General features: G+C 39.2%; 1 protein-coding gene across 1 annotated transcript in view; it reads right to left on the reverse strand.

Annotated features, from left to right (window-relative positions):
- Nucleotides 1-1,069: 1,069 nt before the first annotated feature.
- Nucleotides 1,070-22,511, reverse strand: part of SLC6A5 (solute carrier family 6 member 5) — a 38,050-nt gene continuing 16,608 nt past the window's right edge. Inside the window, exons 11-16 of the mRNA XM_083837232.1 lie at nt 18,428-18,540; nt 18,007-18,138; nt 16,776-16,875; nt 11,284-11,384; nt 8,382-8,549; nt 1,070-6,259 (exon numbers count right to left, since the gene is read on the reverse strand). Of these exons, the coding sequence (XP_083693358.1) occupies nt 6,104-6,259; nt 8,382-8,549; nt 11,284-11,384; nt 16,776-16,875; nt 18,007-18,138; nt 18,428-18,540 (770 nt within the window). The 3' untranslated portion in view covers nt 1,070-6,103. The remainder of the gene's footprint in view (nt 6,260-8,381; nt 8,550-11,283; nt 11,385-16,775; nt 16,876-18,006; nt 18,139-18,427; nt 18,541-22,511) is intronic.

Raw genomic sequence — 22,511 nt, forward strand, 5'->3', positions numbered from 1 at the left:
GCGTAAAGATTTAAAGCAATAGTGCCTAAAGGTGACAGCAAAGGACTGTCTCTTAGTCCCCAAATCAATGTGTTGTATCACTGACTCACACTGTTTGACTTTGGAGATCTGACAGACTCCACGTGCCTCCCATTTTCCTCCTGGAGAGGGGACTAATGACACTTACCTACCTCCCAGGGCTCATACGGTGCATGCTGACAACTGCAGCCTTCTCCAAGATGAAAGCTGTCTTACACGCACCAAGAATTCCTGTAGTCCTCCATCATTAGGTCCTGCCTCCTCCTTCATCTGCACATACACATCTCAAAGAAAGGCAAGTTTACAGACAGAACAAAGTGCTTTTTCCTTTGGGAACTCATTACCAGAGCTGCTGAAGCAGTCCTGCCACATAGCTGTTGAGTCATCTTCTGGACTAGGCCCTTGCCTGGAATTGCTATCCCATTGTTGGCATAGCACTAGGGTATCTTTCACTACCGTGCTTGATGCCATGTTGTGATCGAGTATCACACTTGATCTATCATATTTGGGGAATGCTCTTGTTTTCCAGCAGAGAAGTAGGTCAGATCGGTACCATTTCAATACCAAGGTACTGGTACGCAAAGAGTCGGCTTAGCACACGGGTTTTGTGGCATGCTCACTGCTTTGCATCACACTCACCACGCTGCAGAAATTCAGCTTTAAACAAAAGGTGCCATAACATCATGAAACATCTGTTTACGCTTTCATTCTTTACTAGTCCCTTCCACCTTTCATTTAAGTCTCCATCAGAACCTCTCTTGTTTTAACAGTTCAACTGTCTTTGGGGTGACTGAATTGAGAGGATAAAAAGGATTTAAAGAAATCCAGTAAGTCCTCTGGTAAGCAATCTATTATTCTACAAGCTACAGAGCACTCAAATAGTTAAGAATCCAGCCATTTAATTGATACTTGTTTCTGCAGCTGTGCAATATCTCCATTTCCCAAGAGGGCTGTTTCCAGTTGCTGCTCAAGGTTTCTAACAATCAAATGGATCAATTCTGCAGATACCTTAAGGCCGTGTGTTAAGTAAGAATGATGTTTGTGGTGTGCATTGGATGGGTAAAGAGGGTGGAAAAAGAGAAATTCTATTCACCAGAACATGTTAGCATATTTTGTTTTAAACACTGGACATTTATTTAGAGACTTGGAGCCCATACATTATTGAATAATTTTAATTTATCACATCCAAATATAATAGGCAAATATATAATACAATAAATTGCATTTGTACACATAAATACAAAATTTGAGGTAGGGCCTCAAGAATAATGACTTCTTAAATGAATAACATACAGCATTATAATATGCACTACGTGAAATATATATGGTGCATCCTTTGTAACATAATGCATCTTCTCCACATATAGGTAATGAAAAAAATAAATGACCTGGTTAGGGTACAAATCTTTATCCATAGGCAGCAGTACCCTATAGAATGCCTGTAAATATATATATATATTTATATATGACATTACGCAAGTAATTAAGATTTAACCCATCAGCGATGGGTCTGTAATAAAGTGCCATAGGACACAGGGAGCAAATTCTCAGCTGGTATAAACTGTCACAGCTCCAAACCAAGCTGTGACAATTTAGACCAGCTAAGCATCCACCTTACAAGGTAATACTATATAATATAAATGACATATAACGTGTTTTAGTCGATCAATAATTTTCTTAACAATGGAAGATAGCTATAAGGCAAATGGTTACCTGATGATGTATTTAAATATTATGGGCAAATAATAATATTGCAAGCTATAAGGTCCAGCCTGGTTCTCGCATTAAGTTAAACCCATCAGGAAAACCTTCTCTCTTTGGTGATAGGCTGCCTGAGGGTGATGAAGGCAGAAACCACAAATACCCCTACCCTCCCCCCTCAAATCAACACCCTGAGTCCCTCTGGAATATCAAGATCTGACCATTTGACAATTATCTTATGTGCACGCCATTTAACTACAAACTAAGAAACAAGTGTCTCGTAATCATGCCAGATAGAATAGCATTACTAGCAAAACAGAGGCACATTCTGGGAGGCCACTTGCCGAAAGATCTGCAGCCTGCAACCCACACTCCATTCACGTCTTTCTTTGCAAGAAAAAGTGGAGCTGCAGAATAAGAAACCAATAGGAAACTGATCTTTGTCACAAATAAGCAATCGCTTTTACCATAGGCAGCAAGAAATCATATTATCCATACAACTGTACATATATTCAAAAAGGCCAGAAGATACCTAAAATAAATCAGTATTTGGAATTTCATGGTACAGGATAGCCACAGTGTATCGGAAGCGATGATCTTCAGTGCTGAGGCACATCTAATGTGGTCAGTGGAGCAGAACCTAATCAAAAGAATACTTTGACCCAATTGAAACATATAAAGACAATCCAAGTCTTTCTCATTTAAAGGTCATTTTGTTAAACCCTTCTTTTGGGAACAAAGTGCTGCCATGTCTAGCTGAAACACAGGTTTTGAACATTGCATATTAAAAACACTAGGAAGACCCCAAAGGATTTGAAGATGGCAAGCATTTGCATTAAGTGTGATCTTTAATGCATACAACAGTGCATCTCAGCTCATCCAGAAGTTCAATTTCATTTCAAAGAAAAAATATGCAACATAAGTAATTCTCACCAAATTTGAACATTTTTACTCACAAGTTAGATAGATCTGCAAGTACGTACATCACATTTTTACTAATATGGCTTTTTCCCCTCCTTTTTATTTGTAAAGATCTTTACTGGTACTTAATTAGTTATTAAATTTATTTTTAGAAAATTATCAAAGCACATGCAAACTTTTCTAGAACATAGTAAATGAAGTGCATTCCCAAACTGCAAGGTTACTTCTCATTTAAAGAGGCCACTGCTGGTTCATTTAATCTCAATGCTCGGATTTGGCCAGTAAAATACTGTTTAAGAAGTCTAGCATGAAAAAACTTCTGTTTTTAACATACTATAAAAACTTCATGTCTTCTCTGACTTTTGAATTCATTTCTCCCCCTTCTCCAAATGCTTTTGCAAGCCCAGCATTGAAAGTCAAAGCTAAAGACAAAAATCAACCAGAAAAAAATCACTCTCTATTATCTGCTTTCAGAGTTTCTAAGTCAGGACTAATCCTGTGCTAATGACTTAACTAACAATCACAGGAACAACACCTAAATTAAAAGCAAGCATGTTAATTACCTAACTCATGGAAAGCAATTCAATTTTTCATATGCATTTCATTTTGGTAATCCAAGCCAAAGGATATGATATCCATCATAACCTAGCAGTACTCCTTCAAAAGATACCGCTTTTACACTTAGCATAGACAGTAACTGACATCCTTATACTGAGGCCATTTTATTGCAAGTAGTTAATTCCAGTTCCAATGCATGTCCTGAGACAAAAAGTTACAAAGTTAAAAGGATTCAGAGCTATTAAGCGATTTGGGTGCTTTCTTTTTTCTTCCCCTTTTGAAGAGGAACAAACCTATACATGCATTACTTTTCATCACAAGAGTGACAAAAGCAAACTAGACTGGACTCCCGATATCAAACCAAGATGCTAGGTAAAATTGGTAAAGAGGCCTGAAGCTATTTATCCTGACAAAAATGTGTAATTGCCACTGCTCACTGACTTAGGCTCCTTCCTTCACCCAGAGAAATGCCCTCAGCCCCAATTAGATGTGGGGGCCAAATTTCCATTGTGTCAGAGTATGGCTTCTCACACCTGCCTCTGCCAGGAAAATAAGAGGCAGAAGAATAGTAACACCCTTATTAAAACAGCTGGCAAAGCCAAAACAAGGGGGCAACAACTTTAAGGCAGAGAAGCTCACAGAAGGGTCCCATCTTGCTGCCCCGCGAGACAAGGAGCGGCAGAGCCCCTGGGGCAGAGATTCAGGGGCCAGCCCAAACTGTGGCAAAATCCATCCTTGTCTCGCTCAGTGACAACCCCTGATGGCATTCCGCCTGTCCTGCATGAGGATTAAAGGTCTCCAGCAGTGCCTATAATTGGCAACACTAATTGCCCCGTGAAAGAGGAAGTTCAGCAAAATGATTAATATATTTAATATACATATATATATACACACACACAGAGAAAGTAAGTTGATTTGTGGAAGTATTACGTTAAGGTTTAGTTTTTGCTTTGTTTTCTTCAACAGGATGAAACAACACAGCTACTGATCTACAGACACACATTAACTGAGGATTTACCTGAGACCCTGTAATATGCAGACAGACAGACAAAAGAACAGGATAGAAACAGTCCCCTGAAAGGAAAGAACATTTATTGGCTACTACAAGTGTGTGTGGGGAGGGAAAACAGGCTAAAACTACTCTAAGCTCACCATCTCTACACTGGTCGATAAGATACTTATAGGGACATAAAACATCACTAATACACACTACGTGAACACTGATCACTGGTAAAAAATATCATATCTGTATGTATAGGATCTAACAAGATCGTAAAGGTTACAGTTGTGCCAATTATTGAAGATATATTTTTCTCCCTCATTCTAGTGCATTTACAATAAAAATGGGCTAATTTTCTATTCAGATAAATAAATGTGCTCCTAAAAAGCTCTATTTTTACTCTGCCCAGTAAGTAACAACTATTTGAGTCTAACATTCATATTGCCACGTATCTGATGTCTAAAATGTAATGATTTAGAATGTCCTATCGCTCTTCAGTGTTACTATGGCCGTATAATATATCGTCCTCTCCCTCCAGCCCTTGCATTTTGTATATCTAATGCTGCATCCACGTTGATAACTGCATTTGTTAATTGTTGTGGGGTTTTTTGTTTTGTTTCTACATGATGAAGGTGTTCTAAATGGAAAAACATAGAAAGGAAACTATGTACATTCCAGAGGATACCAGTTTGAAGAATTTACGTGCTATATATATAATATATAGACAACTGGGGTTCTGCTATTTCCCCGTTGGTTGAAAGAGAAGAATACATCTAAAGGTTGTGTAAAGAGAATGAATGGGGAGTCACAAGGCTGAACAGCACATCTAACTTCTAATAACTGCTGTCAGATGGTAACCAGACTACACTTACCACTGTAAGAATACAAAGTTAGGCACAAATTATATGATGGCTTCTTGAGGAAATACTGTAAACAAAAGCAGAGAAACGAGGAAAGCTATGTTCAAAAGTATTGGAGTTCAGTGAGTAAAACCGCAGTAGCACTTCAAGTACATACAGTTTGCCAGCGGAGCCAGGTTTCAGACACATGGCATAAATGAGTCATTTCCAATTGAAATGACATATCAAATCACAGAAAGAAACGTATGACAGTACTTTCAACTGATGCCCATAATCCTGTCTGGCATGCTTTCTAAACCACTTATAGGTTCAAATACAGTTTACCCCAATCTCAAATGATTTTTTTCCTAAATTTTGCTTTTTTTTTTTTTCCTACTCAAAAACACCAAATGGACCGTTGTGTTTCTGTTCTGATCCCACATATTGCCTACTGGCATGCTATTTAAAGGGTGTCTGCTAGTCCTCAGCAAGTCCTCAAAGTTAGTATAATTCATACTTACACAAAAAGCGTGTGACAATGAGTCAAGGCCTGCTGTCAGTGTAGACAAAGCGACTCCACTTATCACTCATGCCAGACTCACACGAGGGCTACAGGAGATCTCCTGATCTCACTTCCATCCTGAGAGCTGAACCTCCCATTGATTACATGGGTAACAAAAACAAAATTGTAGTCCCATCTTTGGCTGTTACAAGGATGCTTGTGTGAAACTGGTCAAATTTTGCACATAATTTCCTTTAAAGTTTTTTCTGTTGTTTTTTTTGTTTGTTTGTTTATTTACATATAACCTGAAAAATACTGGGACATAACCCACTGTGCAACATGCTTTTGCTATTTCACCCAAAACAGAATGAGCGTCACCTGCACCTGGAAGTGGTCTAGCTAGGTCTCCCTATGGCATGCAATAGTCAGTCCTACTTTCCTAAGCAGCCACTTTCAGGCACTGTGGAAAAAGAAGAAAAATAAACAAGAAAAAATGGCGGGGAAATAAATCGGAAAAAATAGCTGAAAAGGCTGACAATATTATTGTCACCAATGTAATAATTATTAGCATTGGGTCCCCAATTCTATATCCTTCACTGGCAGTTTAAGTCCCAGGGAAGATGTTCCCAGTGGATCGATCATATTCATGTAACGTTCACCACGGTGCTTGGCCAAAAACGGGCCCCAGTCTGGCTGCGGAGAACACACCAACTTGAGTCGCTGCAACGTTAGAGAGAGAAAGAAGAGTCTCATTTGAAGTTACTGAGCAGAATTACAGTGCGGAAGAAATAAGAGGAGGCTCATTTGAGGTTATTGACAACGACCCTGCAATGCTCCACTGCTCAGTGTTTGTTTTGCACAAAGTTTGCAAGATTAATAGAGGATAAAGTGCCCAGATTTTAATTATACATTCTCCCTCACACCATATGAGGGGAGCTCAGACCTACTGCTGCAGATTGCCAGGCTCACTTGCTGAAGGACATGTGCACAATTACTTAGCCCAATTGCCTAAGCAGTGGGTAACTGCATTAAAATAATTGGTTTTCTGTTTAGCATATTTCCCAGAAGTATACAAATGACCAAAAAGTACTACAATGCTATGAACGAACAAAAATTTTAATTTTGAGATGACAAACTATTTCACTTCTACTTGCAGCAGAAAGAAAGAGGAGAACGTTGATCTGGCAAACAACCAAAATCTTCTCATCTTTCCGCTGATTTTTTTATTGAATATATAATATGATTGGCTATTTACAGATAAAAAGGAAAGAAAACATATTTCTGATGACTTAAGCGGGAACAATTATAGGTTTATTACCTAATAAAGTGAATCAGGCCTCTCTATCAGTTATTTTAATCTCCGCTTAATTACCAGTTTGCAACCCTTACCTCCCAGATCAACCATAATAATTTTATGCAGCAGACTCCATGTTCAAAAAATACTGGGCTAGGGATGAAATAACTGCAGCAAAAGCCCCTTCAAAACAGATCAGACTTTTTGGTGTTTCTTTGGGTGCACTACTGGAGGGACAGTAAATAAAGCACCCTATTTTTTGAGGCATTACATACTCCCGTCCCACACAGGTAAGTTGGAAGATTTGAAGGAGAGCTATTTATCTCAGTGAGAGAGACTTATGAATAGATGAACAAACAAGTCTAATTTCATATTAGCTCATTTCCAGTAGGAGTAGTTATCTCTCCTGCCCTGTGTGCTCCAACATGCTCTACACAAGGGCTGAAAGGCCCTTTAGACAAGTGGCCTTGTTGCCTAGTGCCAACTGTGTACTTGGATGCTCTCCCCAGGGTGTCCTGCCATTTAATATTAAACTCCTTTGCTCTGTATGAAATGGAAAAACATGATCTTCTCCCTTAGGCATTGTAGCGTGATATATTGAGAGACCAACAGATTATTCTATTTTAGTACATTTTCTCTCTCCATCTTTTAGGCGTATAACAGCCCCGATGGATTTTGCAGGAGAGCCGAACTGCAAAAACTGCTATGAAAAGAGGAGATGACTGTCTGTTCCTTATCCCTAGGAGGGAACAGCACAAGCAGCGAGGAGAGGACACAACTGAGAAAGCCTCTAAGGCCACAAACAAAAGCACTGAACTTCTTCAGATGACAAGGTGAAGGCAACGAAGGAGTGAAATGCTGATATGGGAAAGACTTCTCTGTGCTGCAGCCCACAAGGAATTGGGGAGCCAGCAGGACAGGAACACTCGTGGAGAGGCAGTGGTGGCAGCAGCTGCAGTGCTGGGCACAGAGAAACAGAGCAGAAGGGGACCGCCGCACTTTCGGAGTGGTGGGGGGAAGCAGCAGGGACCTGCTGCATACCACAGCATAAAAATAAAATGCCACCTGTTTTTTTGTTTTTCAAGCCCAGGTGCCAGAGAGGAACAGTTTATTCAGTCAGCTAAGGTTTATAATAACTCGTTTGAGCTGTAGAGCATGATGTCTTTTCATCTTTCTTATTCTTGGATGTCATGAAGCAGCACAACCTTCTGTAATGCCCGCCCCCCGCATGACTTTGCAAAAAGGCTGGCAAAGCTAGGAAAACAACTTTCTTCCACTGGCACCATTTTCAGGGCTTATGAAATTTGTGACTTCTTCTAGTTCTCATAAAAGCAATCACTTAACAATTTAGGAGCATTTTGTTGAGGAATAGGGAATAGAAGGTCTGCGTTTTAAATCAACCAAGCATCTTTCTGCAACACAATAACTAGCTTACCAGAAAGCAATCTTAGCACCATTAGCCATTCAATATTACAAAAATCAATGTAAAATAAAACAGACAGTCTCCTGTGACCATATTTTTGAGCAGCAAAAAGACACAAGAATTACCTCAATAAATTTGCCTGGGGCTAGATGCATTTTTATCACAAACATAACTGGGATCCAAATAACCGAGCAGGCCAGCATCAGCCATCCAAGCACCATGGACCAGCCCGGGTAGTGGTAAGCTCCGTAAGTCATTGGTTCCCATTGGTAAAAACTGAAGCAAAGAATAAACTGGAAACAAGGAAGGAAAATAAATGTTTGAGTAAGGAAAACAAACCTGCTTTGCAGCACTCAGTAAGCATTCACGCACATAGCTGCTCTATGTGGAATATAGATCAAAGTACATGCACCTAGGCAGGGTGCTCTCGCAAACTGTAACAAACAGGTCTGAGACTGAATCTAATGAGCTTTGTGGAAATCCTGCAAAACCCCACAAAAATTACCGCATTCATGGCAGAAGAACTGAAATTAGAATCTTGCCCCTAGAGTAACAGGCTTTATTACATGGTCTATTGGCAGTTTTACCTAATGTGATTATGCTAAGTTAGTCCATTTCATTTACGGTATGAATAGCAATACATCTGCTTACATTTGTGCATAATTCAGTAACTTTCGGGAAATGCCTGTGCTAACAATAATTGCACGCAGAAGATTTATAGCAGTATAGCTAGGTGAAAGCACATATAAAATGATCAGTTTTATTTCCAGATATGTGGAGTAATTGAAAGTCTAATATTAGACTATACAAATGTATCAAATATTAGCTTTACAGAGGCCATAATAGAAAAAAACGTATTGCTCGGGTTTGCTTTGTCCATTTCCATTCCACAAAAATTGAATTATGACTGATCAGTCTCAAATTATTTCTTACCCTAAGTTGACTAAATATTACAGTTGGAGTGAACAGCAACAGAACGTGCAAGCTTGACTGGACCTCGTTTGCTTTCCAAATTTGCTTTCCGTAAGAGACAACATAATTTCCTATTCCCTAGTTGTGATTACTGGCAGTAGCTAAGCGTGCAAGTCTGATCAGTAAAGCAACCAAGTAATTTGCAGAAAAGCCTTATAATTCCCCTCAGAACTCTAACAATGGTTCTAAGACAGGATCTTGAGAACAGCCATTGGAAGAAATCAGAGAAAAAAACGTGCACACATCTTCATTTTAACAAGGCCCTCGAGAAAACATATGTTCCCATTTATGCTGTGCTAATACTATTGATTAAACTGAGCTATGCCTTCAAACTTTTCAAAAATGGATTCACAAACTATACCTAAATGTTGTCAAAATCAAAGAACAGTCACCGACACATAGGTAAGGTTGATCTACCTCTTTTCCACACACACCACCACTGCACTTGAGTGATGACAACGAACTGGTCAAGAAAATCTGCACAGGAAGGGATAATACCTGCATTAGGCCTGCTGGAGAAATTCTTCTCAGCACAGGAAGTTTCTTTCCCTCACAACTCAGGGTCTTGTTGAGTTAACCAAAAGAAACCAGTCTCTTCACACAGGTATTCCTTTTTCAGTTTTCAGAAGAAATTATGTCATTCTTAAATTAACGAACACTTGAAAGAAGTAACTACCTACCCAAGCAGCCTCTATTTCAGGACAGATGGCTATCCTGAAACAGAGACTTACCAACAAGATCTGCTCAAGAACCACACACACAGGAGCTTTCCAGCACGTAAGCTGAGGCCCAACCTCTGTGAACAAAGCGACTGCAGATGACTAAACGACAAAATCAGTCACCATTTTGCCTCTCTACCTCACCCAGTTGACATCATACTCATCGTTTCAAAATGTGAGTCCTTTCAGGAGCTCTAGTATTTGTGCTTATCTTGCATATTTCCATCTATGAATACTTGTATGAAGTGTAACTCCCTGTAAAATAATGAGGTTTCCGAGAGAGCTAAAAGAACTATTTCATTCTAGTGCCACAACATGACACACAATCAAGGACTGTATCTGCATTTAGAAATGTAAAGGGAACGCTTTGTTAGAGCACCAGACAGGAACCACACAGCTGTTACACTTCGAGGACTACCGGACCTGAAGAAAACGTGCTTGGGTAAAATTGAGACCGTGCCTTCTTTTAGATTCAGCGGAGCTCTAGATCTGAAGTAATGCATTATTCTAGACTGCGATGTGGAAATACCGTATACAACACCACAGTAATACAAGTGTTATCGCTGCTTTCCGCCCCGCTGTGCCCCGCGGGCCGCGCGGTGCCGTGCCCGCAGGCCGCAGCCGCTTCCCGCAGTGGCGCAGCGCCACCGCCCGGCCCCGCGGCCCCGCCGAGTGCAGGCCGCCTCGGGCCTGGGCATTGGGAAAGAAAAGCTCCTTTTGAAAAAGGATGGGGGGAAAGAAGAAGAGAGAAACTGCGGGGCTGATTTATAGGCGTTATTGAGAACGTAAATATTTCGACCTCTGCAGGAATAGCTCCATCTTTGCAAGTAAGACCATGTCACTCACATTGCCACACAAGTCTTTCCAAAGCCTGTCTCTTAGATTAGTTAAATGAGTCCATAAAATGTTTTTCCCTAACTAGGATTGTATGATTCAACCTGAGAAGAGAAGGGAAGATTATGTCACTTTCTCTCTCCCTCCACGCATATTTAAGTGTGTAAATATACCTATATATAATAAATACACACACAAATGCTACACACAGACATGTACAGAACAATGAAAAACTGCAGGCATGCAATGGCACGCCATCCCAGCACTTTGTACAGACAGGAAAAGACTACAACAGCAGCATTTGGAGACTTACTGTCCCTCTCTACCAAAATACCATAACTTAAGCTCTATTTTATCCACTACAAACATACAAGAACATGTGCAAATGCACGTCTATCCATGTACGTGTACCCAAGAGGTCATTACTACCATTCAGAAACATCACAGACAACCAAGAAACAACAACACCTTAGAAGAAGACATTCACAATGTTTTTGCTTACCGTTAAGATAGTAGGGGTCACGAAAGCCCAACAGACTCGCCAGAATTTACTTGGCTGGAATCCAATCATCATTTCTATATCTTCACAAAATCTTTGCAATCCTGTAAGCAGCGAACGTAAATGCAATTGGGGGGGGTCAAAGCAAACAGCTGCAATTTGCAACACAGCTTTTGTGATTTTCCTTGTGTCTAATTACAATAACAAATCCTGATATGTTTGTTGAAAACTCCAATGAAAGATCTAACCACAAAGTAACAAATGACACCATTATATTGGGAACCATTCCGATAAAATATTTACTTCCTATGGAGTAAAAATAAAAATAAACATGAAGACCTTTTACACAGAGATTAAATGTATTACATACTGAATACATCTCAGACTGAGGTACTGATAGCACGTGCTGGTTAGCTGCAATTCTATGCATCATTGTTCTATTTCACTGTAAAGAAAAACTTTATTAATTTTAAAATAAACTATCTATGACCTACATACACTATATATGGCCATTAAAAACTGCCAGCTGCATACCTGTGTCAGCATAGGCAATATCTGAGCTTCTTTATACCAACTATGTGACTGGAGTATGATTATATCACTTAATGTTGGAAATGATAATGTCCTGTTATTTTTCAACTGATGTTTAAGCAATACTTAGAACTATTAGAGAGCACCAATAAATATTTAAAATTCTATTTAATGTTATTTGATTAAATGGATTGACTGACATGTTAATTCTTCCCATTATTGTATTGATTGCACCTGTGTAGTTACTTGAGTTAATAAAATGCACAGGATTGGAAAATGCTATTTCAGCCATTTCTCCAATTAGCTCCTTGGATATGCCATGCGACTGGAAAAGGCATGCTAGTCCCACTGCTGTCATTGCCCACCTAACAAAAGCCAGCCTACATTTCAGTCTTCCTCTGCATAGCTGTTTAGGTCAGTAGCCCCTACTCGCTAGCACATCCATTAGTGATTTCCCCAAAAGTAATAAAAATGACATTGAAGCCTGCTCCAGCTTTTCTAACAGTGATGAGAAGCGGGAAGTCTGGGGTCCAAGGCTGAGCTCGCCCATCACACAAACATTTCAAACCCGGCCCAATTTTATTTAATAAAGCAGGTGATTGTCTCTGCCATTTAGATTTTACTCAGCATTATACTACAGCATTTCATCTAACTTGTGTGATGTGGAGACAGGGATGGAGCTTAAATATTCGAGAGAAGTCATTCAGTAAGGGAGGAAATACTCGGAAGAGAAGTAATAAACCCCTTTATGTTCTTAATGCCCTAATAGTCAGTCACTGCAGCTGCTGAATTTAAGAAGGGATAATCCCCAGGCTTGATCCACCTAATTTTGAAGCCTTTCTGTTGATACGGAAAAGAAATGAAACTATCCACCTGACTGTTCTGAGAATTAAGAATTGATGGACCACCACATAAGAAGTAATGACTCCATGTTCAGTATCTTCTGATGCACCTTTAAGAAAACAACAGGGCTTTGTGGTGCTAGGACAGCCCTAGAACCGAGCTTGGGGGGTGAGCACAGAGTAAGCCAGCCTAGGCAGATATCTTGCAAGAAAAAAGCTAAGAACTGTGTTATTTTAAGAAATAGAGGAGAAAAATCCCAAAATTAAACAATAAGGTGGTATTGCAAGATCTGCATTTGGGGAAAGAAGTACAACCTGCAGTGGATATGAGATCAGAAAATTAATCCAAAGGGACTTCGATACTTCTTCCCTCTCCCGCCCCCCAGTGTCCCTTCTTGCTGCTGCTGCAATGGAGGTATACCTCATTGGATGGTTACCATGGGCTTCTGCCTTCAAAATTTGAGCAAGTTCTGTGCAGATCTGCACGGATTTGTCTGAAACTCCAAAAGAAAAGATAGTTCCTTCTTGGAATTGTTGGCAGATATTGAGCTTCAGGTATTTTTAAATATTAGCAGTTCAGGAGCCAAATGTATGTAAACAGATACAGAGATTACACAGTAGGCATCTATTTCTCAGTGAATGATTGAAAACAGGTTCAAAAGTTCCACAGAAAATTGCAAAGGATGCTTCAGTTAATAAAACACTGATTAAATCTTAGTGCATCTGGTTTCCCTTTCAGATCAGTCAAGCCTGTTGAATGACTTTTGTAAATAAACAATATGATATTCCATATTTCAGTTTCCACTCTCAAAGGCAGGATGATGCATTCAAAGTGCTGCAGATATAAAATCCATTAAAAAGTGGAATGCAAGCTAAGACAGACATCTACTTCAATATTCTGCCACAGGTAAAACATTGAGAATTACTAACATACTCTCCACATATACACTGCAGCCGTTACCACTCACTCTGATGACGAACCTTCCCAACAACAGACTGTCAAAAAACAGGTCTAGAAGGAGCACGAATAAAGTTAAGGTAATGCATTTTCAATTTCAAGCAGTTTCCTACGGTGTTTCACTCAAGCACAAAGATCTCTGTGTTTAGTTTTGCGTTGCAAAATGCAGCAGTGGGAATTATGCTGATGATTAAATTAATACCCAGAGCTGTAAGCTATTCTTTACCAATCATACATCATAATCTAAACAATTGGAGAATAAACATCTATAGCAGCATGTGAAATAAAGAACTGCATTTGACTGGATAATGTAGCATTGACTCTACTGAAAAATAAGTGATTGCAAGAAAATAACCAAGTGTGCCTCTTTTTAATTTAAAAATCTCAACCAGCTCAGCAAGCGGAACATGTAACAAGAGCTAAAGACAGATTTATTTCATCATAAAAGCGCCTGCCACTGTTATGCCAACCTGCTTGCTACGAAGAGTACAAGCGTACAGAGAAAGGTGTCAGTGGAGTGTAAAACAAGCAATTGTCTGAGCTTGAAAATATATGGTACCAATTTTAAGCACTGCTTGAAAGAACAGAACAAGAGCAGCAGCTTCATTTATATTTGCAACATGCAAATCACAAATATACAAGCTGTATATAGATTTAATGTGGTAGAAGTAGCTATGATACATTAGTCAAGTGGATAATGACTGTAAAATAAATCCTTCATTTTTCGTGCTAAGAGTGGAAGCTCTTTTGTGTAACAAAAGGTTAATTCCAGGTAATAATCTTTGAAATCATTTAGATCAAAGACTTGACTGGCATCTGTTGATTAACAATCAGCTGGTACACAAAGCACAGAGACAATGATTTGCAATTCATCAAATCTTTGCCACATCTGATTATTTTAAAGTAATATGTAACTAAAAAAAAAAAAAAACTCCTCCACTCAAGTCCTTCCTTAGCAGTGCTGTAACCCTTCTGTATTATGTTATGGTTTTCATTCAAATTATAAGAAATATTGAACACGTTGGACAAACCAGGCACTACCCAGAGCAATTTTGTTTGCAGATCTAATAAAAAGTTGTTCCATAAAGGCAGGTTTGTAGCTATTCTGCCACTCAGTGTTCAGAGGAGGAATAGAGCCAATATTTCCTTCCTATTTATCTTCATACTTATTTAAGAACATGCAGAACAAAGAAATTCCACAGATCTAAGTAGCTTTTGAGCTATTTAAAAATATTCTGTGCAAGGCATTTTTACCTTGCACCATGATGGCAATGGCTTAGAAGGAGTGATCATTTTGACACAGACTAAACAATGCTATTGACAACACTGGAAAGAAGAGTGACATCAAGCACTTTTAGCTGTTCAGACATGCTCTCAGCAAATGGATGAGGAGGAAGAAGGAAAAAGCAAACCCCAAAACCTTAACTCTTCTTGAGCATTCCCACTCACCATCTCTTACAGAACAGCATTAATTTTAAGCATGCTGGGAAACTGGCCGGAACAGTAACCAACCTAATCTATCAGGCAACACATACCCCGTGATATTTCCACAGGAACAGGTAAATGCTAAGCCTTGTGGAAAATGGGAGGAAGGAATGTGACAACTGTGCCTATCTTCATGGAAACTGAAGAGCAGAAAAGCAATGCAACTGGCCAGCAGCGATTTCCAGACCAGTCTTTCTGCTCTATAATCCCCAAAAATCTCTCTCTTCACTTCAGGAGATATCTCAAAGCATTACATTCAGGTCCTTTGAGTAGACTGTTTGAATGTAAAGCTGACAGCAGTTAGCAATATCATCTCACTCACAGAGATTACACTTCTAAACCCATCTCTAATTAAAATACTTGCATTTCAGGGACCTAAAAACCAAAAAGCAATTAAATCAACCAAAATGTGAATGGTCTAAACCATATTTTTGCTTTCTGTTTTGATCTTTTTCATTGTTTTGTAACATTCTCTCCCTAGGTCATACCTGAGGTAGCTTTACAACCATTTGAGCCCACTAACAGGATTGGATATCACTGGAGATAAAATACATTGCTGCATTTCCATGAAATTTGAGACAACAGGAAAGGACAGATTGCCTGTCCTTTCCATATATTCATTCCTCAAGCAAGAGCAGCAGATGTTGCATGTTTTGAGTTATGCCTGATTTTTCATACATTTATATTAGAGTAGACTCTACAAGATCAGTAGATTTAAGTATCCAGTGCACAGGACTAAGGCCTAAGATCATCCTGATACGTAAACGTCTTCAACAAAAAATCTCAGGATTGTTTAAAACTAGCTGATAGAAAATATAGTGTTCATTCCTGGCCATAGCAACAGCAGAGACAGCTTTATCTTGGTTTTCTCTAACACCAAGGCTCAGAACTTCTTTCACTTTTGAAGGCAAGTCTTCAGTGACACCAACGTACTCCAGACATAAATTAATAACCTGTTATGTAAGGAAATCACCGTATTTCCTACTACAATCATCTGGGATCCCACATTTCCGAGAATCAACTTCCTTAAAGCACTGAGCGTGTTTGGGAACAGTCACCAGCTAATACCAGCTGACACAGCTACAGTGGCTTTGAAGCAATTGCATTGCTTTCCAACATTTAAGTATCCTCCTAAAAATTTCATGTATGTCAACATGGATTGATATAACTACAGTTACCACTGTGCATAATAAATCACTGAGTAGCTGCATAGTCTTAACTTTATGTTGTAGAGATGGGCTAAAGGGAAAACTGGATGTGTACGTGGAAAATAAATCCTTCAAAAGTTGTTAAATGCCAAGATACCACTTCTGGCTCAGGAAGTCTGAGCCCCAAACAGTTCGTGTGTCAAAGAGCTCCTGGCTAAGTGTCACGAAATGCTTGGTCAATGTTTACTATTTGCTAAGAATGTTCATACACTCAAAACATCAGCTTTAAGCTACTGATTGAAAAAGGACATGAGGCTGTATAAAAGGGTCTTTTGAATATACACATTTAAAGGAATCCTATAGCAATGAAGTCCCATTATGCTTCCATTCAAAATCATGTTTCTGGATTCTCAGGTTTTTTAGTAAAAAAAGTAAAAAGAAACATTACACCTTTCCAAGATACCATCTACTTGACCACATGCTAAAATGCTACTTTGACATAGGTTGTCCAATAACAGTATCTATTCTTACCATAAATGTAGGAAACTCCAACAAGCTCAAAGATGGCTATGATGACAAGAGAATAAGAAGCTGCGTAAGTGTCCACGAGCTGTAACATATACATTCCACCCTAAAGAAAAAAGGAAAAAAGAGCCATTACTTGTGGTAAGTAATCTTGAGCCTCTCTCCACATATGTCCTCATATCCCTATCCTCTAGCTAGCACTAAGGTAGGCAAAATGGACAGGAGCAGGACACAAGACTCCATCCCCAAGTACGCATCAGGCATTGATGGGACAGAGGCTCAAGCCACAGTGTTGTTGCTTCCTTCTGGCTAAATGATCATCAAATCTTCTTCTGCATGACAGTACACCTCAACAAGAAAAATGCAGAGGGAATGCCTGAGTCTGCTAGCTCAAAGCTCCTGTGAAGAAGGAGACATTGGTTTCAGTCCTTTCAGATCAAGGAATGAACTGCAACTGGATTTTCCACCTGCAGCGTCTAACCACTAAGTATGGCATCCAAGGAAAAATCACCATTGAAACCAGGAACGCTGTAATAGTAGTGAATCCAATTCATTCCTTTAGCAGAAAGGATATCATGCCCTACCTTCAGGATAAAGGTTAAGCAGTTTAAGTCAAGTGAAGGAAGGAGTGAATCCATCCTAGGCTTTGGAACAGCAAAGTTGGGCTGGTAAGTGATGAAGTGAGGCAAAGAAAGACAAAGGCAGAAAAAAATAGATGACGAAAAGAGTAAAAATAGAGTCTGCACACATCCTCTTGAAACTGCTAAGTGTTTACAATGCTAGAAGAACTAGTGGAAAAAAGACAGCGAAGACTATCTCAATGGTAGATGACAATTTCATTATTAGCTCCACAGTTTGCCAGGACTATCAGTAAATATCCCCTCTGTACATGAGGGAAGGCACCCAAAATTATTGTGCAGGTTTATATGACACATGAACTTTTAAAAAAAAATTAATACCTAATTTATATGACTACTTCAGAGATGCTTGACTAAGGATTAATTTTAAGAGACTCAGGTTTTCAGAAAGATTTGAGCAACCAAGTCTATTAAATACATCTCAGCCAGAGTGTCCACACACACACAAAAAAAAAAAAAAGCTTTCAAACTCAGTTGATGTCTTCGCTCATTCAGTGCAATTCAGCTTATTATTTTGCAACTGATTCTTGCAAGGGAAGAGAATGGCCACCAGAGGGGGACTGGGGACAGAAAGTGATGCTCAACGACAGTATCATTACCTGAGTGATCATAGGAAATCCCATGATGAAAAAGGAAATACAGCACCCAAGAGTGAACAGTGCCTTGTGCGTACGTAAGTATTTGGGAAACTCGTCTGAAACAGAGGTCACTATAGTCTCGATAGTAGCAAACTGAAACACAAAATACAAAGATTAATGTCAGCACACAATGTAAATGAAATGGTCCAGCTGGGTATGCTGGAAAGTGAGACAGAGGATTCAGAATCCTGGGTGTTAAAACACTCGGATACTAATGCCAAAGCTTCACCCACATCTTTTTGGTATTGATGGCCTTAATTCAGTCCTCTCTTTGCAAATCAGTTCACTGACCACATGGAAAATTGTGAGCAATCTCTTGGTCCTCAGAACCAATAAATAGGAGAAGCAACAAGAAAAGAATAGGAAATGAAAGCAGCTTTACCATTGTGTCCAATCCAAGTGTCAGAAGCATCAAAAAGAAAATTATAGCCCAGAACGGGGAAAGCGGAAGCCTAGTTAAGGCTTCCGGGTAAACCACGAAAGCAATTCCAGGACCTGGAAACAATAAAAATAAAGGCTGTGATATCTTTTATTGCATTAACATCATTGACTGTATGGAAAAAAAAATATGGGTAAAAAAGGGAAATGTGAAAACACTTTTCCAAGTATAATGCTCTATTACTATGCTTGATAAAAGTAAAAATGATCACATTAAGTCTCTGCTATTTACAGAAATATTTATCCATCTTAATATTTGACCTCACACAAATAATTTCTAATTTGGCTATAAGGTTCAAAACACTTCTACACTCCCAGTTTCCATGTTGCAGAATACACATTTAACCATTAGACTAATACACTGATCCAAATAACAAACAAAACCATGCACTGTGGCTGTTCTTTCCTGCTCTGCGATCTAATTCCTACCACTGTCCCTGTCAGCTTGCAACCTGACCTCTGACCAGCATAGCAATCATCCCTACCTCAGTACTGGAGAAGAAAATGCTCTTCTGTAACTCAGCAGCAACACACAGCCAAATGAGCAACAGAGAACATAATACATGCACAGAGCTAATACCTGGCACGTGGTAATAACTACCAAAAAATCTAATAGTATTATAATATAGTAGTAATATAAAAAATATAATAGTATTATAACATAGTAGTAATAACTACTAAAAAAAAAGCTAAGGTAACACACAACAGAAAGAATAAGGAGTTGTGGTTTGTGTTTGTTTTTTTAAGATTTAACTGGGAGTTTTCCTTTCTCTGTTAGTTTGATATCTTAGACTACAATTTTTATTGGCTGTTAAGAAAAATTATTTTCACAAGTATGCTTAGATTTGCCTGGGAGAAAACACTGCAGGAATTTGATGGTAGCACTGCAGTACATGACACTTCTCTATTTATCCCAGCTGAAGGAGTGCCCACTTAAAATGCTCTGAAGGATATTTCCCTTCAGGCGAGATATAAATGAGAGACAAGTTGTGCTGGTTCCACGACCTGTGCCACAAGAAGGGGGGTCCAAGCTCACCCTGTCCTGGCCATTTCTAATCTGGATTATTGGATCTGATTTCCTGCAGCTACCCATGATGTTTCTTTTCAAGGGAGACCTGTTGCTTTCTCACATAATGGAAAAAAAAATGCAGTTTTAGCAGCATACGAAATAATCTCCACAGGTTAATTTTGAAGGAGTTTCTTCTGAAAGAAAGACAAATATTAAATTTAACAACAGTGTAAAAAAATAACGCTGTGCATGACTCAGTGCTGTTCTGTCTTTAAAACATGCTGCAGAAAAATGGCTTTTCAGAAGTGGATGGTGCAATGAAGAAAAATTTTGTATTCACAAACATGTTCTTTCATCTCTTGATTAAAGATTTCTTCTTGACTATTAGAGATAAAAGCTCTGTTTGCAGTACCTTCCTGCATTTACAAGTTCAAATTAAGCCTTGAAATAATAATCTCCCATTAATCACGCTTTTAGGAAAAGTTTAATTACAGAATATGAAATTGCAATCACTCCATCTTGGCGCCTGATAACTTTCTAAGGTATCACATGCCTGGTAGCATCCAAGCACAGGTAAACAGGCGCAGGGAGGCTGCCTCCCACCCTGGCCATCTTCAGAAACTTCTGCAGGAATTAACTGCTCCCAAATGTCTATTAAAGCCAGGAAAACTCCCAAGGTTTTGCATGTGCTGAAATTGAAAAGGCAAATGACCTTGAACTTTTCAGTGATTTTCAAATCACTAAAGCCTTTCAATTGTGGCATATTCTTAATCAAACTGTGAGAGTAGAACCAAAACACACTGCCTCTTCGAAACGGCTCTTATTTTTTCATCAGGATTTTTTTTTCTGAAAGCAAAGTTCTGACTGAAAATAATACAGAGTATTTCAGTTCAATATTTTAGGGGGGAAAGAGAAAATAAAATCCCTTCCCTAACCCATTAACCATTTCATTCAAGTTTTTGAATGTCTGAAGGCAGATTACGTATCGTCACACTTTTTGCTGTTTTCTCCCTCTGTGAAAAGAAGTACAACTTTAGAATAAAAAAAAAAAGATAGGGAGGGACGAGGTTCTTTTCCCCTCTTGCTGAGTCAGCTTCTTAACTCTGCTAATTCAATATGCTAACTCAGTCTGTATTTTTTCCTCATTTTCACTCTTCCTACCATGCAATTTTCTATCATGAGGCTAAATTTTCTTTCCACCTATCACAGAGCGTAGGGCAACATCACCATTGTGAAACAATTTTCAACAGCCTAAACAGGGTTTTACAGATCATACTGACAGCCCTACAATAAGATTGGCTTGTGACAGCTTTTTCCACATTCCCTCGAACATCTGCTGAAACAGCTGGGAACAGAGAGCTCCAGCCTGTGACTAGTCACTCACTCAAAGACCACCAGCAAGCACTCAACAGAAAAGGGTTGGCAAACTACTGCACTAAATATTATGCCATCCCCAGGGAGATGAACCAACTGAAACAAATGTTTCCTCAACCACCCCTACCAGCTACTTTTCTCCATCCATCCTCTGTAGTTGCTTCAGAGCTCCCAGTGAGGCTTCACCCAAGCACAGCTCTCCTTACAATAATCTGACTGCACTGTAGCTTGGACTTCAGGGTGCTTTGTTTGTTATTTTTTTCATGATGGACATAAAGTCTAAAACAAAAAGTTTAATGGAAACATTACTCCTAAAGCACCTGGCCTTCTAACATGGATTTTTCTAGCAAACTAAAAGGAAAGAATCAAGACTGCATAATCACAAGAGAGTGAAGACAGACATATCTAAATAATTTTGAGAGCTAGACCAGAATAAAAAGGTGTGGAGATAAATACACCAAAAAATGAAACTTATTTTCCTCAGAAGTTTTGTACACTACCAGACCACACTGGTAAGCAGTCAGTACTTCAGACAGCTTCTGCTCTTTTTGTGATCCATTTCAGTGCATCCCAAATGCCTTCTGCAAGGCATAAAAGATTCTGAGGATACTTCTGACAATCAGTAGAAAAGCACCTGATAAATAAGGTGTTCAGAAATAGCTGACTTCTGAATTTTGTAGGAAACAATTACTCCCAATGGCTGCCCTTTATTTCTTCTGTCAGTGGACTTCTAGAGGAATAAATAACTCACCAATAAACACAAATGAGAACCACATTCAAGCAACACAGACAAAAATGCAGATGTCTGTTTTTAAAACCAAATTCATAAGAAATATTTTGAAATACTAACTCTCCCTCTCTTCCTATTCTGCACCCCAAATACTCCTTTAGTTTGTTTTCTTGTTGTTTTTTGTTTGTTTTGCTTTGTTTCTTTCCCATCAATTACATGGAGAAAAAGGATCGCATATTTGCTAGGTAACCCCAGATCTTGCATCTGTGGTTTGCACTTGCTCAGGTCACGTTTCCTTGGTGCTCCTAAAAAAACCCTTGCTCTTTCTATTTAAACGCTCATTAGACAAATTCTGTTGCAGCTCTTCAGCAGAGGCTGGCTCAAGTTGCTCTGCAGTCATAATCATTTTGAAAGGCTCACCAAAAATACCAAAACAATTCAAGGTCACTTCCCTATATACTCATTCCACTTCCCCATTTCATTTTTTATGTAGCCCTTATACTGAATCATAGCACGGAACTTGGGTGTCAAGGTGCCTCCTGGCCCTTTTTTCCTTTGGAGCCTTCTAGATTTCAGGAAAGGATTTGTTCCTAACCAACAGCAGTGCATACAGCAGAGATGGATATATTTGCCCTTGTGTCATGCCCCCCTCTCACCTCACCATTGAACTGATGGGATTTGCTCCTGTGAGGTGATTCCTCATCTAGTGTCTGTTTTGAAGCCCCTTAGAGGGAAGAGCAGTCATAAACTGAGAATGCAAGACCAGGGCAAACCCATGCTACCATGCTAAGCCAGAAACACATTATATAGCCTGTTTTTTGACTGTGTGGGACAGAACTGTGTTCCTTTCTGTGTTGCCTAGAGGAAAAGCTGGTCATTTGTAACCTTCAAAGCTCTCAAGTACAAAAAGGGATA

The sequence above is a fragment of the Anser anser genome (genome assembly GCF_964211835.1).
Source record: "Anser anser genome assembly, chromosome: 5".
Classification (NCBI taxonomy): domain Eukaryota; kingdom Metazoa; phylum Chordata; class Aves; order Anseriformes; family Anatidae; genus Anser; species Anser anser.